At 39.3% G+C, this 24,529-nt stretch overlaps 1 protein-coding gene across 13 annotated transcripts in view; it reads left to right on the top strand.

The window, feature by feature from the left end:
* The window catches only part of FMNL2 (formin like 2), a 238,118-nt gene that overhangs the window by 121,370 nt on the left and 92,219 nt on the right, over positions 1-24,529 (top strand). For all 13 annotated transcript variants that reach the window (XM_060776951.2, XM_060776997.2, XM_060776987.2 and 10 more), the window contains exon 2: positions 17,058-17,141. In XM_060776951.2, the coding sequence (XP_060632934.1) occupies positions 17,058-17,141 (84 nt within the window). The remainder of the gene's footprint in view (positions 1-17,057; positions 17,142-24,529) is intronic.

Genomic DNA, 24,529 nt, shown 5'->3' with positions numbered 1-24,529 from the left:
GAAGTACCCTTACTTTCCTTCTTGATGCATCTGAGTGGTCTCATGTGGAAATTGTTAGTGACCATCAGGGGTATTCTGTCATTTTGTGGTTTTGGTTTGTATTGGATTTTCAAAATCCGTTTCTCAAACTACAAAACCCACTTAAGGAGGTGATGAAACAAATCAACAAGGCAAGGCTAGGACCCAGAAACTATCAGGTATAAGAGTCTCAGTCTTGGGAATCCGAACGGAGGCAGTTGTAACAGAGGACTTGGCTGTAAATGATAGATTTGATACTATGATCTTGGTGAATACATAAAATTGCAGATAATAATGAAGGCATATGTGCAATTATCAGTGGGTTTTCAGTAGAGTGACAGAACTGAAAGTCCTGTATTACCTCATCCAACCTATTGAAAATTCAGTGTAAGGGCCAGGATTTCCATTTTTGTGGATGCTGCTACATTCCATCTCACTCCCACAACTTTGTAAATATGCTTTATGCCTGAGATCTTAATGCCACTTAGGAATGCTACTTGATTAAGGGATTATATGCATGAAAGCTCATGTTAAAATAAAAATTAAAGTTAAACTTGCCACTGTATAGTTGATGCTCATCCTACTCATAAGATACAGGAAACTCAAAACCTAAACAAGTTGTTCAGAGCCCGGAAAATGTACATTTTTAGATGATAATTCCCACAGTCACTCACCCAGTGAAGAAGTTCTTTGTTCCCCAAAAGTTCTACCTCAGTATATTTGGTACTCATATTACAGTATGACTGGTATTCAAGGGGAATGCATTTGCAGACTTCATATGAATACATAAAATTGCAGATAATAGTGAATTGTATTTTCAATAGAACAAATGATGGAAGTACCTAGAAGAAGGTGTAGCTTTTGCAGAAGGCCCTAAGTTAATAAATGAAGCTGTGGATGAATCCACCTATATCGGTTTTGTGGCCACACTGTATAGTATAACATATTCCAAGTGTACAATTGCAATTCAAAAATAAGATAAAGTAGCACAATCAGGTTTGTTAAGCTCAGTTTAAAAATGCAAATGAGAAAATGGCAGAACAGTGTGGCAGCAGAATTAACTAAATATTTCTTGTATCACTTCATAGTAAAAGTGTCCAGCATAGCACTTAGCCATGGAACTTTATTTTTGGTGAGGTTTTGTCTTTTTTTGTGGAGGTGGATTTTAAAATGCTGAGTTGAGATGGATACATTAATACTTTGGCCCTTGTCCAGTTTCTTGTAGCCTTTCCTTGACTGTTAAGACAGCAGACAGCTGCTTTGTGAATGTTCACATTCCCCAAACACTGAGTGGTCTTATGAGTTCAGCCAATGTGGGTCATGCCTCTTTGGCCTCGACCGTGTTACTCTATTAAAAGATAGCAAGAGCTGTATGGGAAGAAAAGGAACTCAAGCCAAGTGTACCATGTGCAGTTGAGAAGTATGCGCTCCCCATGGATAGCATGGGAAGAAGGGGGAAGCTAAGTCAAGTGTACAGCTTGTAATTGAGAAGGATGCATACACCCCATGGGTTGCTTCCTAAAAATCTGTGTCTCAGGAGTATGCCTTCTAAAAATACTCTTCAATGCATTCATTTCCTGCTTCTGTTCGGTGGCTAATGTTGTGTTAACAGTTGACAGCTTTGCTTTCAAGAGACTTAAAAGTTATTTCTGGGTTTTGGAATCCATCCTGTAGCTTTCAAAAGCTTCTGCTTGGCGACATCCTATCCTGTTGGGCATCAGACACATGCCTAGCTTGCCTCTCTTGCGAGCAAAATGAATTCATTACTTTTATATCTGACAGACGGAGCTCACCCTTGGGTTTGCACAGCAAAAGAGCTGAGGCTGTCTAGCGCTATTAGTGGGAGCAGAGGCAGAAATACCATACTCCAGAGAGGAGGAATTGGCATACATCCAGGCACTGCATCCAATACATGGAAGTCGACTTGAGCAGAGGGCATGTGATGCCATGTCAAATTTTATTCCTGTGCTTATTCTGTGAAATCATGAAAGGCTTAGGCAGAGAGCATCTGTATATTGTTGCTAGGAGAGAGGATCCAATACAGTTTTTGTGGTCTAAAAGCAAAATACTCAGATGTGAGGTTTGGGTCACTTCTAATTTCATGGCAAACTTTTGCCCTTTTGAGTGTTTCCTATTTTATTACTGTTCCATTGTGATAGCTCTGCTGTCCTATTTGAATGCTATTTGAAGTGAAAGTCATGACAAGTGTGTGTAATATATATCTTCCAGTAATTTAATGTGGCGTCATTTGGAACATATTTCCATGCAGTAGCCTGGAGTTAATATGGCTCCTTGATTCATTATTGTTATAAATTTTCAAACCTTTGCACACTTCAGTCAGTTTTCTAACATTCCTGCCTTGCTTTTCATCTGTGAGCACTTTAGCAAAAGTTCTGGTTTTTGTCAATCTGATTTGAGGATAAATGAAATGAAAGCTTAGCTTGTAACGTTTGGCAGTTAGGATCAGACAGGAATAATTTGAGGGATTTGGATGGGGGGCGGGCACGCGAGGGGAGACTGTGTGCTTGCTGAACTAGACTATAATTGGCACAGTAAAGACAATAGTATGTATTATGGGCCCCGGTGGCAGCTGTTTCTAAGACCTCATGCCAAAAAACCAAGAGTTGTAATATGGGTGAGATAGAAGAAATCTGCCGTGTTCTCCTGGGGAGTTTCTATCATTGCAATCCCTCAGTTCCTCCTCAGTCTCCAGGAACAGGGCATGAGCAAAGTAGCAAAGAATCGTAACTTCTGTGATCTCATTCCTATATACCAGTGTTTCTCAACCTGGGGGTCGGGACTCTTGGGGAGGGTCACGAGGAGGTGTCAGAGGGGTTGTGAAAGACTATCAGAAAGACGATCAGAAAATTTTCTGTTGATCATGGGGGTTCAGTGTGAGAAGTTTGGCCCAATTCTATCGTTTATTCCAAATGTTCTTTGATCGTAGGTGAACTATAAATCTCAGCAACTACAACTCTCAAACGTGAGTAACTGTATTAAGGGGTCATGGCATTAGGAAGGCTGAGAAACACTGCTATATACTGTTCTTCAAAAAAATGTGCCAGACTAACCAGACCATAAAAACTGACCTCTGGATTGTTTCTTTTTGGGGAATAGGAGGGACTGAACATCTTGCACTCTTCATTTTCCACTTGCTTCATTTATTGTCCACTCCAAGTCTGGAGGTGAGCGGGAGAGGGATAAAAGATCTTAACATTCATGCTTTGCAGGAGAAAAGAAGGAATGGGGATAATGTAAATATGTCCATGGCCATTGTATTTTATGACTTAATTGCAGGAAGTTCATGCTGATTGCTATCTTTTTATCACAAGCCCAACGTTTTGTTAACAGCAGGCGTCAGTTTACTCAGTTCACGTGTGCGATAGCTGGCTTTGGGCAATTGTTCATATCAGTTTCCCAGAATGGGAATGGGATGATCTCACTGTTATATAAACTCTTGCTTATCTTCTCAGGCACCAATGAGATTAATGTGTTTGTACGGACCCTTTTAGTGTTTGGACACAGGAGCTGGCATGTTGGAGCCTAGGCCAAATGGTGCCTTCCTCTTGGCATTTTTTAAAAAGAAGTATCAGTTTGGTATCTAGTAAAGATTGAAGCTGTTCATGTAGACCTGGAACTCTACTTCTGGCGAGGTGGTCGATCTTAGTGTGCTCCATTCTATGTATGATTACAAGGCAATGAAAGGATTTGTTGCAATATTGGACATTTATCAGGAAGAGCAAGTGGTGAACTTGCAGAAGAAGGTTATTATTTATCATCTGGAAGTAGGTACAGGATGGATAAAAAACAAATAATTTCTGAATAAATCATGATTCAAAACAATATGGAAGGGCTGTTTGACCATGGAATTTGCAGCTTCAGAGTGTGGTGGAGCTGTCTTTTCTGGAGGTTTTATAGCAGATGCTGGAGGACTATCTGCATGGCAGAATGCGGTTGGACTTGACGGCCCTTGGGGTCTCTTCCAACTCTGTCATTCTATGGAACCACCATAGTATGACCAAACTGACACTAAACAATAATGTTTGCTCTGAACAAACTATGGATAAGCTTTGCGGTTGTATGATTCCCTCCCCTTCTTTCTGCTCACATGTGAGAAGAAGAGATCAAAAACATCTGTGCTTCATCTGCCCCAATCCTTGCTGACTGGTGTGAAGGGGGGGGGGGGGGATTTGTGTTCTCCTCAGCTGTTTTCAGCAGAGTTAGGTAGGGACTACATAGTAGATAGGAATTAGATAGAAATTAATTTACTGGTTTCCCTGTTCTCCAATGAACTGGAACTCTATGTGTGTGTTTATGTGAGTCTTTATCATTTCTTTTGGGCTATGTTGTAACTAGAGATGGGAAAGCCTGGAAGAAAATCAGAAAAATGGGGGGGGGGGGGGGGGGTTGGAGGGAATGGGGAGAAACAAAAAAATGGGGGGGGGGGGGAGGAACAGAAAAATTGGAAAAGATCAAGATAAAAAATACCCACAAAAAAACCCTGTTTTTCCCATTTTTTCCACTTTTTATTTTCAGGCCTTCCCATCTCTGGTTATAACACATGGATATGATCTGATTTCGTACTGTGCCATTTCATAAATGTTACTGGAAATAAAAATGTTTTGTTTCTACCATACTTTACTGAAAAGAGGCGTAAGAGAGCCTCTTCTCTCTTAGTATGCTTTCTTTGTTATTTCTGTGATCCTTGTTCCAGTCAGTATGTGAATAAAGGCCACACTGAACTTGGAATAAATAAAGAATTCACCTTGGAAGATCTCAGCAATAATGTTCTAAGTGGTATTTTAGGCTTTGGGATAAGGAAGGGTACCTTTGTTAAATGAGCTTTGTGGTTTGTATAAGAAAAGGTGTACCTAGCTTTCCACAATTTATTTTTAGATTTAATTGAGTTCCTGCATAAGTAACTAAATAGTTCTGGTCTACAGGTTTGAATGGAAAACTCAGGTGTAGTAAAGTGAGAACCAACACACTCTCTTAACCGATTATTACATAATGGCTGAGTTCCAAGTTCAGAACAAATGTTCTTAGTCAGCTCCAGACCACATCCTGCACTACTTAGTGACTGGCAAGCTTTTTATTGTTCTCTATCAGAGTGTAAATGCAGCACGTCATCACATGTGATAGAACGTTGAAAGCAGCTGTTTCCAGTGAACTTAGCAAGGCTTGGTACTCTAATTCTTGATACTTTGCATAGTTTCTTAATAGTGAGTCAAGCTAAGAAGTTGGCGGTATTTTTAATGCGCTTCTTTAGTTTTGGAAAAGTGATTGGATCTCAGCTGACCAAGGTCCAAAATGGACACACGGAAACTGGTTTTCAGAATCCTCACCCAGAATAACATGGAATAAAATCATCTTTTCTTTACGGTGCAGGGAGAAGTCACACCTGTAGAATATCTGCTTTTTCCAATACACAAAAGGCAAATCTCTTCAAACTGTAATAGTTTTAAGCAAAGGTGAATATATCTGTGGTCAATGTTACTATGATTACTTTGGAATTCTGTGCAAAGTTTGAAAAAGTTACTTTTTTGTACTACCTGCCCCAGAATTCCCAAGTAACCATGGCTACTATTTGTGGTAGCTAGAGTTTCTGGGAGATAATAGTCCAGTCTCTTCTCCCCGACCCCTCTTCCATGGTTGGGTTGTATTAAACTGGGATAGATTGAAATAATTTATTGGATCCATTTTTCTAGATCTGCTCAATTTAAATATCAAAAAGTGATTTAAACTATATAATCAGGGCAAATTTAGCCAGTCAAAAGTAACCATTTACAGATTGTAAGACAAGGTTGCAAACAAGAAACAGTTCAAGAATTTGACTTCAATGCAGGGGAAGATTTCAGTGGAAGCTCTTGCAGATTTATTTTTATATTATTTTTATTATATTTATTTATTATACCCCACTTTATCTACCCCGAAGGGTACTCAAAGTGGCTTGGAGTGTTTCTGGGAATCACACAAATCAGTTCTTCTAGGAAGTGTCCTGGAGCTGTTTTAGCTTTTGGAGAGGCTATTTCCCACATAAGGTTGGATTTTTTGGTTTAAAGAGAAGGAGAAATGGTTGAAGGAAACTGAGTTCAGCTGTGAGTGGAGGAAAGAGTTAGTCCACAAATGGGTTGCTGTGAGTTTTCCGGACTGTATTGCCATGTTCCAGAAGCACTCTCTCCTGGTCCAGCATTTCTGTGTTCTCAGATAATATGCTGTGTCCAGATTGGTTTATCAGGTGCTCTACTATGACTGAAGTCTCAGGTTGAAATAGACTACAGTGCCTTTCATGTTCCTTGATTTGTGTTTGGGCGCTGCAGGCTAATTCAAACAGAGAAGTCAGCCATTGCAGAGCACCTGATGAACCCACCTGAGCACAGCATATTATTTGAGAAATGCTGGACCACTCTCACACTCACAACCACCATGTCAGACGACACAGAGAAGCCATTGAAATCCACAAGCATGTAGACAATTTCAACAGAAATGAGGAAACCATGAAAATGAACAAAATCTGGCTACCAGTATTAAAAAAAAATCTAAAATCAAGACAGTGAATAAAGAACCACAAGCAGTGGATTTCCAGACAAGAATCAGTCAGGACCAGTTAACACCTCCCAACAAAGGATTCCCTTGGGCAGCAACCAGCCAGACTTTGAAGCTGCAAGGCCAGTAAATGCTAATCAAAGTGGTCAATTGCAATATTCACACTTGTCTCAAGCAGACAAAAGTTCTCTCTCCCACCCTGGACATTCCACAGATAGATAAACCTCACTTGCCTAGTTTCCAACAAACCTCACAACCTCTGAGGATGCCTGCTATAGATGTAGGTGCAATGTCAGAAGAGAATACAGCTTGGAAAACTCACAGCAACCCAGTGATTCCAGCCATGAAAGCCTTCAACAACACATAGTCCACAAATGATCTGGAAAACCCCTAATTGGACCATGAAGTCTGTTTGAAGGAATGACCTTTGTCTTCATTAATTCTACCAGAAAAACAATGGTACTTGGTGGGTCATTACCAATCTAAGTAACCAGCTGTAAGTAGTTAGTTAGTTATTTTTACAGATGAAAAGGCCTGGAAATCTTGAACAAAAAAGAGGGGAGTGCTTCTCCCCTTACATTAGAAAAAAAGAAAAGAAAAGAAAACATTCTATTCTTTTAGAACAATGAATAAAACATTTAAGATCATATTTACTGCCTCAAAATTATTTGTAAGAGCTATTTAAGAGAAGGACTTTTATGTAAGAATGTGTACAGTATCAGATCATTACAATCCTTGGCTTTGGTTTGCCTTTTGCAGTTCTTTTTATGGAAATGTATATTATGTCTGCTTGATGATATGGAGAACTGGTGGAGACTAAATAATTTTCTCTGTTTTATAGAGAAAGTGATTTCTTCGCTTTTATGGGAGACGGGTTACCTGATCCTCAAAGCGGCAAAACTGAGGAGGTTGCTTGTTGTTTAGGCAGTTTTGTAACGGAAATAGATGATAGAGAGGCAGACATATTGTACAAGAAGTAAGTTTAATTTGTAAATATATTCTGAGTAATTGCATTTTAATTTATGAAAGCTTGATATTTTTTCCCCCAATTAAGGGGTATACGATGCATTTTATCCCAATGTACAGTAACTTTATGGAGCCCCTGGTTATTTTATTTATTGTGTCATCAGCAACCATTGTATTACAATTCTAACAGAGCAAAACAAACAGCAAAACCTGGTGGTGCATCAGGTTAAACCGCTAAGCTGCTGAACTTGCTGACCAAAAGGTTGGTGGTTTGAATCCGGGGAGTGGGGTGAGCTCTCGCTGTTAGGCCCAGCTTCTGCCAACCTAGCAGTTAAAAAACATGTAAATGTGAGTAGTTCAATAGGTACCGCTTCTGTAGGAAGGTAACGGCACTCCATGCAGTAATGCCAACCACATGACCTTGGAGGTGTCAATGGACTATGCTGGCTTAGAAATGGAGATGAGCACCACCTCCCAGGGTCAGACACAATTAGACTTAATGTCAAGGGGAAACCTTTACCTTTTACAGTAACTTTGAATCTGTCGAAAATACTCATTTTAAATTTCTCAATTTTTCTTAAAAAAAGGGGGGGGGCTTTCACCCAGAAAACAATGGAAAAAAAATCCCTCATTGCTTAGCATCTATAGTTACTTTCAAATTCTTATTCCTTCCCTCACCCTTGGCCTTAGGAAGTTTTTCCTTTCCCAGTTAGCCACCAGCTCCAACTCATCTCTTTTGGAGCATGCCAAGTTGGATTGGGAAGCGCCTGCGCTGGCTCTCTCTTGGCAATGCCTTCCTAATCCCAGCTGTGTATATTTCATCTCCCTCCAAGTTGGCTGGTTTCACAAAATACATATTGGAGCGTCAGTATTAGCAGGTGTTCCCCAAGGCATGTAGATGGTGTGTGCATGTCACTTTGCATGCATTTGTTTCCACAAGCATTTTACCCTAAATTTTTGGCTTCACAAAGCAGCTTATGTTACTACCAGGCTAATCAAGATAAAAAGTGTCAAAGTAAAATTAATATGTTATGTAATATACGTAAGTGCCTTTTAACATTCATTTAAGATTATTATATATTTGTTCATCAAGTATGAAGATGGGCAGATACATGGGGTGCAGATGCCAATTTTGCACCTCATACCTCCATGTCTTGATGACCACTTATTTATTTACTATATTTGTATACTGCCCTTCTCAGCCCTTAGGCGACTCATGTGATTGTGATGCCATTTTGGGTTCGTTCTTCATTTGGCTAGTTTGAAATCATAATTCATTTCTAAACCAGGATTTGAGGTGTTTCTGAGACAAGGAGAAGGAGATCCATATCTTGAGTATACCTTTGGTAATTTTCAGGGGAGACCTTTTAAAATTAATAAAAAATGTTTTGCAGTGGGGAATATGCAGAGGTATCAGAGACCATAAAATTGGAGTTCAGAGGCTCACTGGAGCCTACACTTTCTCCACTCCTGTTCTAATTTTTCTTTTTCTGTGTCAGGAGCGACTTGAGAAGCTGCAAGTTGCTTCTGGTGTGAAAGAATTGGCTGTCTGCAAGGACGTTGCCCAGGGGACGCCAGGTTGTTTGATGTTTTACCATGCTGTGGGAAGCTTCTCTCATTTCCCCACATGGGGAGTTGGAGCTGAGACGGAAGCTCACCCCACTCCCCAGATTTGAACCACCAACCTGTCAGTCAGCAGTCCTGCCGGCACAAGGGTTTAACCCATCGTGCCACCGGGGACTCCTACTCTAGTGAAATCCCCACAAAGTATGCTTACAGTATAATAAATATAACTTAACTAATGGAGTTATTTGCATTTATAGAACAAACTAGTCCTATTTTTAGATGCATGCAAATGAGGTCATTACCAATTAATCTGGAGAACTAACGATACTGCTAATTAACAGTGGTTGTTATCTTGACAGGATTTGAAAGTAGTTTGGAAATGCGTAATTTCAAGTCAAAACATGAGAAACAGTGTGACTTCTGTGCTACTTTTGGGGCTTCTAGCGTAGAGCAGGGAAGGAAATGCAGAAATAATGTGCCAAAGTTGAGAGAGAGAAAGGGAGAGGGAGAGAAGAATGTGCCAAATTTGCTAGTGTCTTGCAGGGCTGCTTGAGAAATCCTGATCCCATCGCTTGGACCGCACACGTTGTAATATTATTATGTCAACAGAAATTGATATGAGAGGTATATGGCTCTCATATGGGTGACATCAGGGTGAGTCTGAATTGCCTTGAACTTCACAGCACTCCTAAGCCATAGATTTGACTGAGTTCTGACTTTGACTTCAAAACTCTTATAAGGACCCACACTCCTCTGAAGTTCACAGTTAAAGGTGATTTAGTGCTTCAGTTGCCAGTAGTAATGCTTTACATAACCCTGGAGCTTTGTTAAGTCCTGGAATGCAATTTCGATCCCTAGTCGTCTAGGAAGGATTAAAAGAAGGCCCCTCAGCAAAAACATACATATCAAAGAATTCAGGATTTGAACAAAAACAAACCAAAAATAAAATCACAAAATGCAGCAGAACAAGAGGAAGGTGGTAGAGAAAGTATGTAAAGGAGCTTTGTTTGGTATTGTTCCAGTCTCACATCTACCCTGTGAAGGTTAGCAATGGAAAAGAAGAAAGATCAATAGTTCCAAACAAGGTGGAACAAGAACCATGGCCTGAAGGGAAAACATTTGCAACTGAAAAAAGCCGTGGAATATGCTCATATAGGAAAGTGGAAAGCACCAAAGTTAAAACAAATGAGTCACATGCTGGGGTGATAACAAGGAGCCATTCATGAGAAAGGCTGGTGAGAGTTAGGCATGGTGTTGTTTCCCTGTCTTTTTATCACAGGGTGTGGAGGAACAGGGAATAGTGCTCCAGAGAGGCAGGATTTTGATCTACTGCTAGATCTCTATTCTGTTTTGGAAATCTGAGGATCTGAATGAAACGGCTAGATAGTTTAGTCTGTGTGTGGGTGTTCATTAGCTGCAGACAACTTGGAAGTTACTTCCCGCTCTGAAGTGAGTTGCTGCCATGTAATTGTAACCTTGAGCAAAACTGAAACTTTCTCATAAAACAACAGTGCATAAGAAAGTGATACAGAGGTGGAAATGGAGAACTGGGAGATTCACAGACTCATGTTTAGCTTGTTTAACCGGCGAACTCATAAAGGCTTTCTTGGCGAACTGTGTGTGTTTTTCCTATTTTGCAAAGGCAACTCCAACTCCGTATATCAAGTACACTCTGCAGCTATCCATAGGTATATTTTATCCACATTTGGTTCATACTCAGACTTCATCTTTGGTTCGTACTCAAATCTTCATTGAAAACATTTTGAATGTGTTACGCTATCTTACACCTATATTACAGAATATTACGTGCTTGTGAGAACAAGGTGTAGAGAAAGGTCTTCAATGGTTTTTAGCTAGATTAACTGTGAAGTTAAAATTTCAATCTGTAGCAGAGGGAGGGGGTTCTAATTGATTACACATAACTATCCATCCCTTCATAACCTATTAAACTACTGAAAACAAGGGGGCACTGTGTTCACATTCTTCTGATGGAACCATTCACAACACTTTTGAGCTTTTATCTCTAGAGCAGTGGTTCTCAACCTGGGGTCCCCAGATATTTTTGGCCTAAATCTCCCAGAAATCCCAGCCAGTTTACCAGCTGTTAGGATTTCTGGGAGTTGAAGGCTAAAAACATCTGGGGACCCCAGGTTGAGAACCACTGCTCTAGAGGATTTGACTTAATTTAGTTTAATTTAATTATATATGTACTAACACCTACCATCCAACTATCTCACTCCATCCTGCTTCCAGATATATTATGTGCCTGTGAGAGCCAGCATGATTTCTTGGCTTGAGCATTAAATTAAAACCCTGGAGACCATGCTTTTAATCTCTGCTTGGCCATGGAAATCCACTGGAGGCCATTCCACACATAGTTAAAACCCATGTAGCAACAGGTTAAAGTAACCTGCTTTAGTGCGTGTTCTAGTCCCTACACACCACCCAAACCCCAGGTTACATGCTATCCCACTTGAAACCAGGACAGCTTGAAGCCACCCCGAAGCTATCCTGCTCCGTTGGGCTTTTGGAGCCTGAAGAAGTGGGAAAGCTGTGTGGACTGACCCTGTCCCAGGAGTCAGTCCCCACAGGCCCAATACCTCATTAGACCCAGATATTTCATAAAGATCCAGATCTAATGAGGTATTTAATTAATGGGGAGTAAACCAGGGAACCTGGTTTACCTGGCATTAATTCACTTTTACTGGAGGCATTGTTTGGACACCTCTAGTAAAAGTGAGACAGATCTGGCAATTTGTTCCTGTCTGGAAGGGCCCCGGGTGACTTTGAGCAAGTTACACTCCCTCAGAGGACAGCAATGTCAAATCTCTTCTGAACAAATTCTGCCATGAAAACCCTGTGATAGGGTTGCCTTAGAGTCTCCAGAAGTTGGAAAAGACTCAAAGGTACACAAAACAATATGCCTGTAATTATGTATTTCATATGTATTAAGATGCATTAGAACTAACTTATGAACATGTCTCTTTGACATGGTGTCACCATGGGTTGTTGAGCTCAATAATAAGTGGTTTTCTGAGCCTGAGAAAATAACTTTCAATACAAAAAGTTCTGCAACCTTTCAATTCCATGGGACTGAGGTAAAATCTGTGTCTTTTGGGTTTGTGGCATTCAGCCAGGTTACCTTTCTGATGGAAGTGATGATTACAGTACAGTGCAATCAGACTACCAACATTACACAATTCCCTGCACTTAATCAGGCACCGTAATTACAGGAAGGACAAGTCATGCTGTCGAAATCTTCAGGGCAGAATTATGAATCATTTATGATGTTGCAAAAAGAAATGTGAAGCTTTCTTGGTAGGATTGGCAAAAGGATTAGCCTTTGACAGAGATGAAGAAAACAGTGATAGTGATACTAAGCCAGAAAGAGCAAGTCTGGATGTGCTTTCAAAACATCTAGGTATAACAAAATGGTCATTTGGTACAATCGGTAGCATTTTTTTTCTTCACAGAGTGTGCTCTCCTCCCTTTTAAGCTTAGGAACGAGGCAGTGAATATGATTTGGAAAGGATGTTGTACGAAGTCATCAGTGACCTGTATTGGTCAACAAGTACTTGGGATTAATCTTGGGTCAATATAAATCTGCCGCTTTGTGATTTCATCATTGTGGCAATTCCAGAAATTGTATTGACATTTTCTTCCTGGTGTGAATGACGGACCGGAACTGGCAAACTTGTATATATCCACAGGCAAAAGAAGACACAGGTCTTCAAATGTTTAAAGAGACTGTTGGGGTTTTTTTTTGGCGACCCAATGCATTTTTACTCTTGACTTCTAGTACTAGAATAAGCATAAATACAATTATAATTTCAAAGTTTAGGAAAGGACAATGCCTCGGTTGTTGCACTGAGGCATTGAATGTTTGCTTTTTTTGTTTGTTGGAATCCACCCTGAGTCCCCTCGAGGAGATAGGGCGGAATATAAATTATTATTATTATTATTATTATTATTATTAATATTATTTGAAACACAACAAGATAAGTCCACAGCAGATACTATGCTGGCTGTTGTATTGGATCACACGTCAACACTTCCCAAGTGTCTAGGACTGTGTGATGTATCAGCAAATAATGCGTGCAGATCCCAGTAAGGTGGCCTTCTGCAGCTGGCAGATGGTAATTTTGTCAACGCCGATTATGTTTAAGTGCAGGCCAAGGTCTTAGGCACTGCACCCAGTGTGCCAATCACCACTGGGACCACCATGACTGGCTTGTGCCAGAGTCTTTGGAGTTCAATCTTTAAATCCTCATATCGTGTCAGCTTTTCCAGTTGTTTCTCTTCAATCCCGCTGTCACCTGGGATTGCGACATCGACGATCCATACTTTGTTTTTTAACACGATTGTGTCAGGAGTATTGTGCTCCAAAACTCTGTCTGTCTGAAGCCGCCCTGAGTCCCGTGTCCCCCCCCCCCCCGGGGTTGAGAAAGGCGGGGTAGAAATACCCGAAATAAATAAATAAATAAATAAAGTAGTAGTTATTATTATTATTATTATTATTATTATTAGTGGTAGTAGTAGTAGTAGTAGTAGTAGTATCATCTACAGTTCTGTCACATAAATATAATTTTATTAAGTATACCATTCAGTCTTACAAGAACAGAAATTTCTGGAGTTGCTGAAAATCTCTGTCCATATACTGAACCGTTACAGAATAAAAAGGAACTAGACTTACAACTTTTACTTATTTACAAGTTCTGTAGATGGCCAGAAATGAGAAGAGGTTGGATAGAGAGAATGTTTCGAAAAAACTTTCAAGGACATCTGATTTAATATGTAGTATTCTTATTACAGTTAGGCTTTCACTAAGACCTCCTGATTTTAATTTCAAGATCCACTCGCCTCCTTTCCTCTGCAAACGTTTTTGTTGCTGTTTACCATATTTTCCAGCACCCAGAATGTGATGCTTGTGATGCCTGAAATTCAAGACAATAACACATTTTGCACATGTTTAGTCATTGTGCATACATTGTGGACACATTTTTCCATTATTTATATTAGACTAATGTTCCTCTATATTGGTATGACAGTGAATGTTCCAGAGAGCTATGCAAAAAAAGAGTGTTAAGATAGCTTTGTGTGCAAATATAACAACAGCAAAAATATTGTGGCAATTTAAAGATTAAGGCCTAAATCCCAAGTAACACTGAACCCACTAAATCAATGAAACTTGAGTTGGGTTACCTAACTCCCATTCATTCAGTGGATCCGCTCTAGTTGGGACTAATAATTGGATTTAGATCCGAGGCATTTTTGTTTGGCATGAACTTTATAGTCTACAGCCAAACATCATGAGCTGCATGGAACGTTGCCAAATTAAGTGTAGGATTCTCCTCTTTCCATCTCTAAGTTCAGCATTCTGGAGATGGCAGCTTTTAAAAAGGAAGTTGCTGTAGGGATCATTTTCTTCTAGAACGTTAGCAGAGAAGTCTGAAAAACTTGCCAGAGTTGGGTTTGAAAACTAACATCTATTGTTAAATAAATCAAGTTAAATCTGCAATCTTTTATAAATTGCTTGCATACTATACTGTACCAAATGTAGAAGTCCCGTCATTATTTTTAAACTTGGCAGTAACTAGTTACCTCCATTCAGCTAGGGATTTTAATGTAACAAGAGCAGAGATCATTATCATCAACTGCTGCTCCTTTTTGTTCGTTTTGGGTTTGATAGCCTGATTTATTGTTTTAATTATGCTGCCTTGAAACTCAGGTTTGAATGCTGTTGTGCACATATCTGTGTTATAGTTTCTATAATAATAAAAGTGATAAAAGACAATGCAGACCTGTGTATCTGCTATCTTTACTGTACTTTGAAGACTGAAACATAGGTACCTGAAATTTGGCATGAATATTAATCGGACCCTGAGGGTGTGCACCCTAGGGTTACTTTGTTTTTTGAATGGTTAAATGAAGTTTAATTAATTAAAATCTGCCTGAAGTACTTACTTAGCTTACTTTCCCTAGAGATGAAGCTGCAGTTTAGTCTAGGATTTCTATTTCTCCAGAAGGCTTCTAGTTTGCTCTAAACAATTCCCTCATCTTTATGGCCCTTGAACTCATCAAACAGTTCAGGGGGGAAGAGGAAGCAATTCAGCTCCCTAATAGGTGAGAGGGGAAAGGAAGTAGAAGAAAAGACAGAATGAGCAATACTAGGAGAGATAAGCCATGAGTAAGAAGGGTCAAAGAGAAAAAAGAACTAGAAGTGCTGAGATGGATACTGTATGAGCGCTGGAGGTGTGTCTATGCTGTAGAATTAGTGCTGTTTGAGTCCACTAAATGCCGTGACTCAGTCCTATGGAATCGTGCGAGATATAGTTTTACAGGGTATTTAGCCTTGTCTGCCAAAGAGTGCTCATGCCTCACACATTACAAATCCAGGATTCTATAGCATCAAGTCATAGCAGTTAAAGTGGTATCGAACTGCATTGATTCTGTAGTGTAGATGTATCCTGGGATTTCCATTCTTGCAGATTTGGAAACTTCTGCTGCTGTTCTGGCTGAGTACTAGACTGTGAGCCTGGTGGGGTTTTGCAGGCAATGAGAGTATGATTGAGAATACATCTAACTTAATCCTCTGGTTGCACTTTATTAGACAGCCTTCTTCATCCTGGCACCTTTTCACTATGTTAGGTTTCTATTCCCACCATCTCTAGATGACATAGGAACTATAGATTAAGATATGTAAAGATTGCCAGGTTGAGGAAAGCTTGTTGAAGTATGACATATAAAGTATAAACGAGTTTTGGGAAGGTTTTTATAGGGGGCAGAGCAATAGGTATGAGCAGGTTGCCTCCCAAAGATGCTAGTTGGCCATTATGATACCATTATGCTTGAGAATAATTCTGCTAAATTTCTAAAGAAACTTCACATCATTTGGAACTTGTATATAAAATCACAATGCATAAAACATTTCAATCAACCTCTCAAGACAGAATTTCATTGGTGTCCCTTAGTTTTGAAATAATCCAACTACTATGACAACCTGACTTTTCATCCTGAGGCATGAAGGGAGATATTTCCAGCCACATGAACTAATTCTGCAGATTCATGGGCATTTGTGACTCTTTGGCATGCGTATCTCTATCTTTGCAAACATCACTGATTAGGGTTTTAATGAGTTCAAGGTAGGTGTCCATGGAGTACATGATGGATTGGAGAGAACAGCAATCTAAGCATCTGACATGGAACAGAACAAGGGAGGCAACAATGAGAAAAGCACAAAAACATAGATCAACATTAGCGTCATGGCAGTTGAAGTGGTGTCAAACTGCATTAAACATACAGTGTAGATGCACCCTGTGTGAAGTTTCAGGCCAAGCAGGAAAACTATTATAATTGCCCTGCTTAGCCAGGATGTCCCAGTCACAATGTAAGGATAACTCTAAATGTGGCAGCACTTTCTCTAACGTGATTTAAGATGCCACATGACTTTGCTGTTTATACTGCATCAGACTTAACAGGGCAACCCCTTTCAGGGTGACCTCTTTAAAAGCTGTGTTCATTTTGACTATTTACATGTTTGACTCATGAATTGTGTGTAATTTTCTGTATTGCCCTCATTTGTGTAGTTGCGTAGTTATTTATCTCTGAATAGATAATACAGTAATGAATGTGGCTGGAGTGGGTGGGTGAAGAGACTCACAATGACTCATAAACAACTCTCCTCTCCAATTTTATGGTCAAAATATTGACAAAGTCTGAGCTGAATCTTATGGAGGAGGGGGTGTTTCTCCTATGTATGTATGTGCAAGGGAGACATTTCTGTCTTTGCTTCCTTTGATATTCTCTTGCAGTTCTTGTTGTAATATCCTTTTTCTGGAACGCGCTGGATTAACTTTGAGTATTCAAAGGAAAACTGTTAATGTAATGACAAACATATTATGGTTTTTCCACATCCTTAAGCTTGTTGTGGTCAACCCTGTTTGTTTTCTCTTTCTCCACAGAATGCAATGAATTTGCCTCCTGACAAAGCAAGGCTACTCCGGCAGTATGACAATGAGAAAAAATGGGAATTGATCTGTGATCAGGTAAGGTGGCAATTAAATGCTTCCTTAAGCCTTGTAATTTGGTTTTGCAGGCGCTCTCTAGAAGGCAGAACCTTTGGGCTTACAGTTCTCAAAATCCTGGGAGCTATAATCAAATAATTAACACTCTCCATGCGCTCCAGTAAGGTGAAATAATAGAAACAGAGGAAGCTGGCTTTCACCAGGTCAGGCAATGCATACATCTAGCCCAGTATGGTCTGCTTTACTGTGATTTGCTCTCTCGAAGATCCCAGAGATCTTTCCCATTAGGTGCCATCTTGTTAGCTAAACTTGTGGTGCCAGGTACTTGCATGTAGAGCTTTAATACTTCTTCTACTTCAGTTCTTTTCTTCTTGATAATGGTAGTGGTTACTCTTGCAACACAGAAACATTTTCTAAGAATGTATGACAGGCATAATAAATATGTTGGTTGAGGAGTTTTAGGCAGTACACATCAAAAAGTAGCTTTTTTTCAAGACTTAGCCCTTTGTATACATTCAGCATCATGTGCAGTATTCTGTATTCATATACTATGTGAATATCTCCTACAGGCTTTCTCGTCATGACCGTGGCTATCTGGTTAGGCCACAGAGAGCCTCATTTCAAGGACAAGGGCAAAACAGCATTTTCATTTCATTTTCATTGAGGTTGTGGTTCTCAACTTCTAGGTCTCCAGATGTTTTGGCCTTCAACTCCCAGAAATCCTAACAACTGGTAAATTGGCCGGGATTTTTAGAAGATATAGACCAAAACACCTAGGCAACCACAGGTTGAGAACCACTGATTGAGAAGAAGAGAACTGTAGAATGGATGCTGCTCCAAATAAGATTTGAGATCTATAGGAGATTATTAGAAGAGCCATATTGCAATTGACAAAAAGTCAGGAGAAATATGCAAGGTTGCCTTTTGGCTTTGTAAGCCACATGAATCACACGACCTCAGGTTCCTGGGCAAATCAGATGGCAAATCCTAATGGAAGCATTCTTTCTATCTGCTTGAGAACATGTTAGCTAGTTTACATATTTCTTTTGCAACCTTTCTTTCTGTGGCAGCTGGCTTAATATGTGATAATGAATAAAAATGTACTGAACTTGGCTTCCAATTCAGCACATTAATGAACAGATTAGCACATAGACATCGTGGCTTCAGTTCTGTTCCTGGGGAGCAGAATATTGGACAATTCCATGGGCCACATCTTCATCAAATCAAACTGAGTTAATAGTGATTTGGCACCATTTTGTATCTAGAGGTGACAATGGCACTTCTGATAAGGGAATTTAAAAACTCAAATCCAACACTGTGACATATGATTTGGTGAATTTGAGCCACCCTTGGAGGCACATTGATGAAGAATAATTTGTCCTGCTAGTTATTAACTTTTGATTTACTGATAAAATCCAATCATTCTGGGAATTAGTAGAGCTGTCTACAGGGATGAAAAGTTTCTTGCAGGTGTTGCATTATCAAAATAGTAAAATGCTCTTATTTCTTTGTTTACTGGGCTTACGCGTGTGTTCATGTATATATGTTTCTGTTGTATATGAATTCAACATAAAGTCTGAAACAGCAAATAAGAGCTGCCCCTTAAAATGATTAGTTCATCAGAGTAACTGTAAAGCTGAAAATATTCAAACAGATGACTAGATGGGGCAAATTTGCTTGTTTTTAGTCCTTCTGAAATTATTTTGCTCATTGATACGTGGAAACTAACTCAACCCTCTCACTCTTTATGTTATGCTATGTGTGTTTGTGTATCTCCCCAGAGCAGTTGTCAAATGATCCTGGAACTACAGAACTAGCAGCTTGTGTTCCTTGAATATTCTATGCAGAACATTTCAAGCATTGTAGGGATTTACAATTGCAATTTGCAGAGACACTGTGGCAAATTGCTTAATCTGCTGTAAGTAACTCATTTCCTCAGGGCTGTTTGCTTACAGCATGGTGCAGTTAGAGCAAAAAGCCACTATGAATTGTGAGCTTTGTCTTTGGTTGTATACGCTGTCAGCCAGCAAGATTCAGAAAGAATGCAAGTTGCTATATGATTGGGGCCGAGGCGCTGTCATTCTCACCTCCAAGTCAATTGTACTCATTTGCAGCTCACAGTCCTGCTATTTCAGATAAAGATCTGCCTTCTTGGAATCTGTTGATATAACAGTAAGGCTGGAGTAAAAACATGTGAGAATTTTCATCAAGAGAAGATGATGGAGAAATCCAGAGGAAATATTACTTGGTCATTTTCGTATTTCTGTCTGTAACATTCAGAGTGTTTCTGCTAGAAAGAAGCTATTAAATGGTACTTGGTCTTAGAACTTTTTCTGTCTGTTCTCTGATGAGGGTGGATTTGAATTTTTCCAGGTCTTCCTAGTTTCCCCATTGCCAGCCTTTACCATTTCAAGGACTCTAACCATTAAGAGTTCTCCTATGCTTCAGGAGGACCATCTGTGGTTAACCCTGTGACTTCTTGAGGGTTATTATCAGCAGGTGTAAATTAGATAGGTCAGGAGGTAAATATTTCAGAAAAGCAATTCTGATGCAGCATATGGTGCATGAAACTTTTATATCTCTAACTGTACAATTGCAACACATGGTTCGTTTAACCAAAGATTGGTTCTGCATGTTATATATTTCAGGTTTTACTCTTGATTGGATATGGTAGACTATATATATATATATAAAAACATCTCTTGAATACAGTAGTTCTGTTATGTAAAGTTCGTAAAGGGAGGTGAAAGAGAATGAACTTTTCTGAAGGAAGTCTTACCTGGATTTAACTTGCTAGCTTGGGACCATGTAAGAAAGATATTAGATTTTAGATTTCCCAGAGGAAGAAAACCACTCATTTGTGCTTCTTCCAAGAGCAAACCATTTCTAGGATCCAGAGGTATCTTTCAGAAGCAAAATTCGACTTATGCAACCAAGACCCACTTAATTATTTGGTTTCCCTGTCCTCATGCAGCTCGCCCATTCTGTGTGATTTCATGCCTTTCCAAGGTCTTTCAGCCAACAGAAGTGGCTCTTACATTACACAGAAGGAGAGAGACACCCGCTAGGTTTCTCCCCATCTCTTTCTGTGGTAGGGATGTAATTTTTGCAATTTTCTTCTCTCTGAGAAAGTTTTCAAAAACAACATAATTTTTAAAAAGCTATTCACAATTAAGGATTTATTCTGCACAAAATTTGCACGTGGTTGTTTTGCATACAAAACAGCATTTTGTGAACAGGAGCCAGAATTTTCTATGTGGAAAAAAATATTTCAATGCAGAACTATTAATTCCTACATAGAAATTGCTGCTTTCTATGCAAAGTAACAAAGCAAACCCCCAGTTACAAAGCAAACCCCCAGTTACAGCTTTTGTTGAGTAGAAAACAGTGTTTCTTGTACAGTACAGGCAGTCCCCAAGTTACAAACAAGATAAGTTCTGTTGGTGTGTTCTCAAGTTGAATTTGAATGTAAATCAGAACTGGTACATTTTTAAGTGTAACTCAACACACACACACACAGAGACATCTTTTAGCTTTGGAAAGCATAGGGAAGGGTTAACACCTTTGTTGTGTTTGCGTTGCTCTCTGTGACCCTGTTCAGAAAACTTGAATATATTCTTCTGCTGAGTCCTTGAGCAGTTGGGTTGAAATGTGGATGAGCTCAAGTAGCTTATCCTGACCAGTTCTAAGACCATTTTGTATTAGTTATTACTAATTGTTCTACTTCCCATCTATTCCTGGAGGCTGGGGGAAAACATTTCTTTATTTGTACTCAAAATATATACCTATACAGGAGGAATGTTTGCCACTAAGGTCTTTAGCAAAGAAGCATGGTCAACAGCAGCAGATCCGCAGTCTAAAGTGTAAATTAGTGGTGACTAGCCTTTGGTCCTCCATGTGTTTTAGGCTTCAACTGCAAGAATTTCTGAGCATTGGGCAGGGCTTCTGGGAGTTGGAGTCTCAAACACCTGGAGGATCAAAGGTTGGGTATAACTGGTGTAAATGGTGATAGTGATTATGATGATGATTTATATCTTATCCACCTCTTCTGAAGGTTTGAGGTGATGTACAGCGTAGAATTAAAATACAATGTGAAATTAAAACACAAACTATTACATGTGAAAACAATCCATGCTTTAAATGTGATTTTCAAATTCATAGTTTAAAATAAAACTGGTCAACCTGCAAGAAGAGATGGGTCTTATAGTGCTTTGAAAAATTTAGAGAGCATGTCTGGCTGTTAAATTTCTTCTGGCAGGTCATTCTATAGTCTGGGGAGGCTACCAAAAAGGTCCTTTGGATAACAGTTACAATCTAGTACTGACTGGTTGAGGTAAATGGCTCCCAGACGACCTGAGTATATGAGCTACATTATATAAGAGATTATACAGGAGGAGTTGATCCTGTGTGTAACCTAGACCCAAACCATGCAGGGCTTTAAAGGTGTCCTAACACCAAGTCCTTTGCCTGCCAACTAATTGGCAACAAGTGGAGTGATATTAATATTGGTGTAATGAGAGAAAAATGAGAGAAAAATGAGAGATTGGACAGGGTAGGAATCGAGCAGCCCTCTATATTTTATTGAACTGCAGCCCTCAGTGGCTCTAGCCAACATACTTGGTGTTAAGGAATGCTGGGAGTTGTAATTGAGCATCATCTGGACAACCATTTGATTCTGCCTTCACCTAATCAGAATAACCATTTATGTAGTTTACAGGCAGCATTCAGATATAGGATCCCTAGTTTTTAAGGTAATTCTAGACAAGGCTCTGTGGGCAGAGAGGAAGATGAATAAAAAGATGGAATGGTTTACATGAAATGTAGATGGGAAAATGAAGAGTTTTGACAGATGTGTGATAGGAACGTGAGTGTAGACAACTTGATATACAAGGAGTTAGGTAAATTTTATTGGTGCTAGTGAGAAGTTGTAAGAAGAGAATGACAAAGGAAGCAATTAAAATACAAATATTGCCTGTTCCAAGGTGCATATAAAAGCAAGTCTTTTTCCTTGCATGTCTGTTATGATCCAAGAGTTTGTGTATTGGAATGGAACACCAAAGTTTTAAGTAGTCTTGCACCACTTAGGATCCTAGTTCCCATAGCATGCCCCATAAACTGTATAGAAGGGTGTTGACAGTACACTAAAAGATGGTAATGTGTTGTTGAGAAAACTGAACAACAGGAGGAACATGGTGGATGGAAAAGAAGCTTCCTACTGAGCTGAATGCACTTGAGAGACTGGCACAAAGTAGACTGTGAATTGAAGGAGTTCCTGTTAAAAGGTTTGAATTAAAAGGGAATACTAGTGGTTTTTACCATGTTACCTGTGTTTGTGTAAAACTGTAAAGGAGAAGGTCTCTGAACACACTGTAGATATGAACAGCCCTCACCAAGCATTATGTTACCCAGTTTAATTAAAAAATGAAAAGGTTCCTGATGGCATGGAGAGTTTCCACAGATAGAAAAACCTATCCCCTCCAGATTGTGGTTTCTCACTTGAGAAAAGGCTAGTGTGTTTATTTACTATGAGTAACAGAATGGCTAAGCTGCTTAGGGTAACCATATAATAACACATATGAATTAAGGATATAGCCTTTCTGAATGTTTGCTGTGTGGCTCATTAGGCCTGAATTGCTGTTTAGCCAGTTGGACTACAGAAAAAGAAAAAGGAAGGGATAGTCTGTCTCCTTCTGGAGTTGTTAAACATTCCTGAGCAGTCTGCAGGATATGCTGAAATCAGATGCTGTCCCTATTTTCTATGGATGCTGCTGCTCTTACACAGACAAACTTCAGAGGCTGACAGACTTTATGAGAAGTTTTTTTCAGATTTTCTTAGAGACGGGGGAATCCCAAAGAATGTTTCCTGCTGCCCATTCAATATTTGCATCCCGGCTTTTGAACAAAAGGGCTCCAAGATTGCTGATGGAAGATTAAAATAGTAGTTCCTTACTTACTTTGTATTCTGTCTTCCCATCAAATGATGCCTCTTGATGACTCCTTCTTCAGTATAATTCCAAATAAAAGCTGCAGTGCACACTGACATTGGAGGCCCAAAATATTAAATACAGGAGGGTTTATGTGAGTGTTGGTGTCACACTATTTCACAATTGAAGGCATAATGGTAGTAATCTATAACATTTAAAATTATTGAAATCTTGATCAAATAAAAAAGAAGAAGACATTGGATCTGTTTACTTTAGTTTGTATAATGAAAAGACTAAGTTATTAATCAACACTTCCGTGGTGTTATGGTTTGACATTGGATTACAACCTTAGAGACAAGGATTTGACTTGCTTCTTGGCCATGAAACCTATTGGGTGATCTTGGGCAAGTCACAGGTGTTCAGTCTCAGAAGCAAACCTCTTCTGAACTAATCCGGCCAAGAGAATCCTGTGATAGGTTTGCTTTAAGGGTTGCCATAATTCAGAAATGTCTTGAGCGACACATCGACAGCAGAAAGAGAGGCCTCAGTGAAAAGGGCTTCGCAGTCAATGGTTGAAGGATACAAAAGAAGAAAGGAAGATATAAAAGCAAAGGTCTAAGAAAATGAGAGAGTCACTCCGATATCTTAAGTCTTGCTATAGTGAGCATGTGATTCTGTTTCATTACCAGAAATGTCGATTTGGCCAGTACAGAAGTTTCCACATACTGCTCTTGACATATTCAAACCTGGCAACCATATTTTGATCTGTATTCAGTCTAAAACTTGAGAGTATGTAACTCAAATCTGGCTTTTATTTATTGAAAATAAGATGAATAGTATCTTGTAATTTTCTTCTTATCATGTAGTAGTAGTGTGGTTGAGACTCACTTGTTCATTGCCAGCCTCTTAATTTTTATATACCCTAATCATACATTTATTGTTCTACATGTGGAAGTGCTATATCTAGGCTGAATGAATAAGATCTGGGTTACACCATAGCTTGCAGAAATGTGTTTGGATAGATTTCCTGTCTACTTATAAGCAAGCAATCTTTACATTATAGTTTGAAAAGCATGGAAATCAGATGCTGTTCTACTGTGCCACTGTCTATAGTGACGTTCTCCAACAATCCATTTCTGTTGGACTTTAGCTTCCACCAGAACCAGGCTTTAGAAGACAGTGTGTGGGCTATCTTATATTGAGATATTTAAGATTTGGTCATAATTTTCTTTCCTCTTACATTACTTCAATCTCTGAACTGCTGGTCAGTTAAAAGCATCTCTTATTTATGTAAACACATAGCATGATCCAAGCGAGTGTAGTCCAATCAAACCATGAGCTGCAGGTGGAGAGAATTTCACTAGATAGGCACTGAAATGCCAATGCATTTAGTTAGAGGTTCAGTTTATTGGATAGAGGTCATTTTGTATTTTGGTTTCAGATCTTGAGGTGACTCAATAATTCTCTCTAACCTACTTCATAAGA

The sequence above is a fragment of the Anolis sagrei genome, chromosome 1, assembly GCF_037176765.1.
Source record: "Anolis sagrei isolate rAnoSag1 chromosome 1, rAnoSag1.mat, whole genome shotgun sequence".
NCBI classification, from domain to species: Eukaryota; Metazoa; Chordata; class Lepidosauria; order Squamata; family Dactyloidae; genus Anolis; species Anolis sagrei.
Note: the sequence above shows the minus strand (reverse complement) of the source record. Positions and strands in the feature narration are given on the sequence as shown.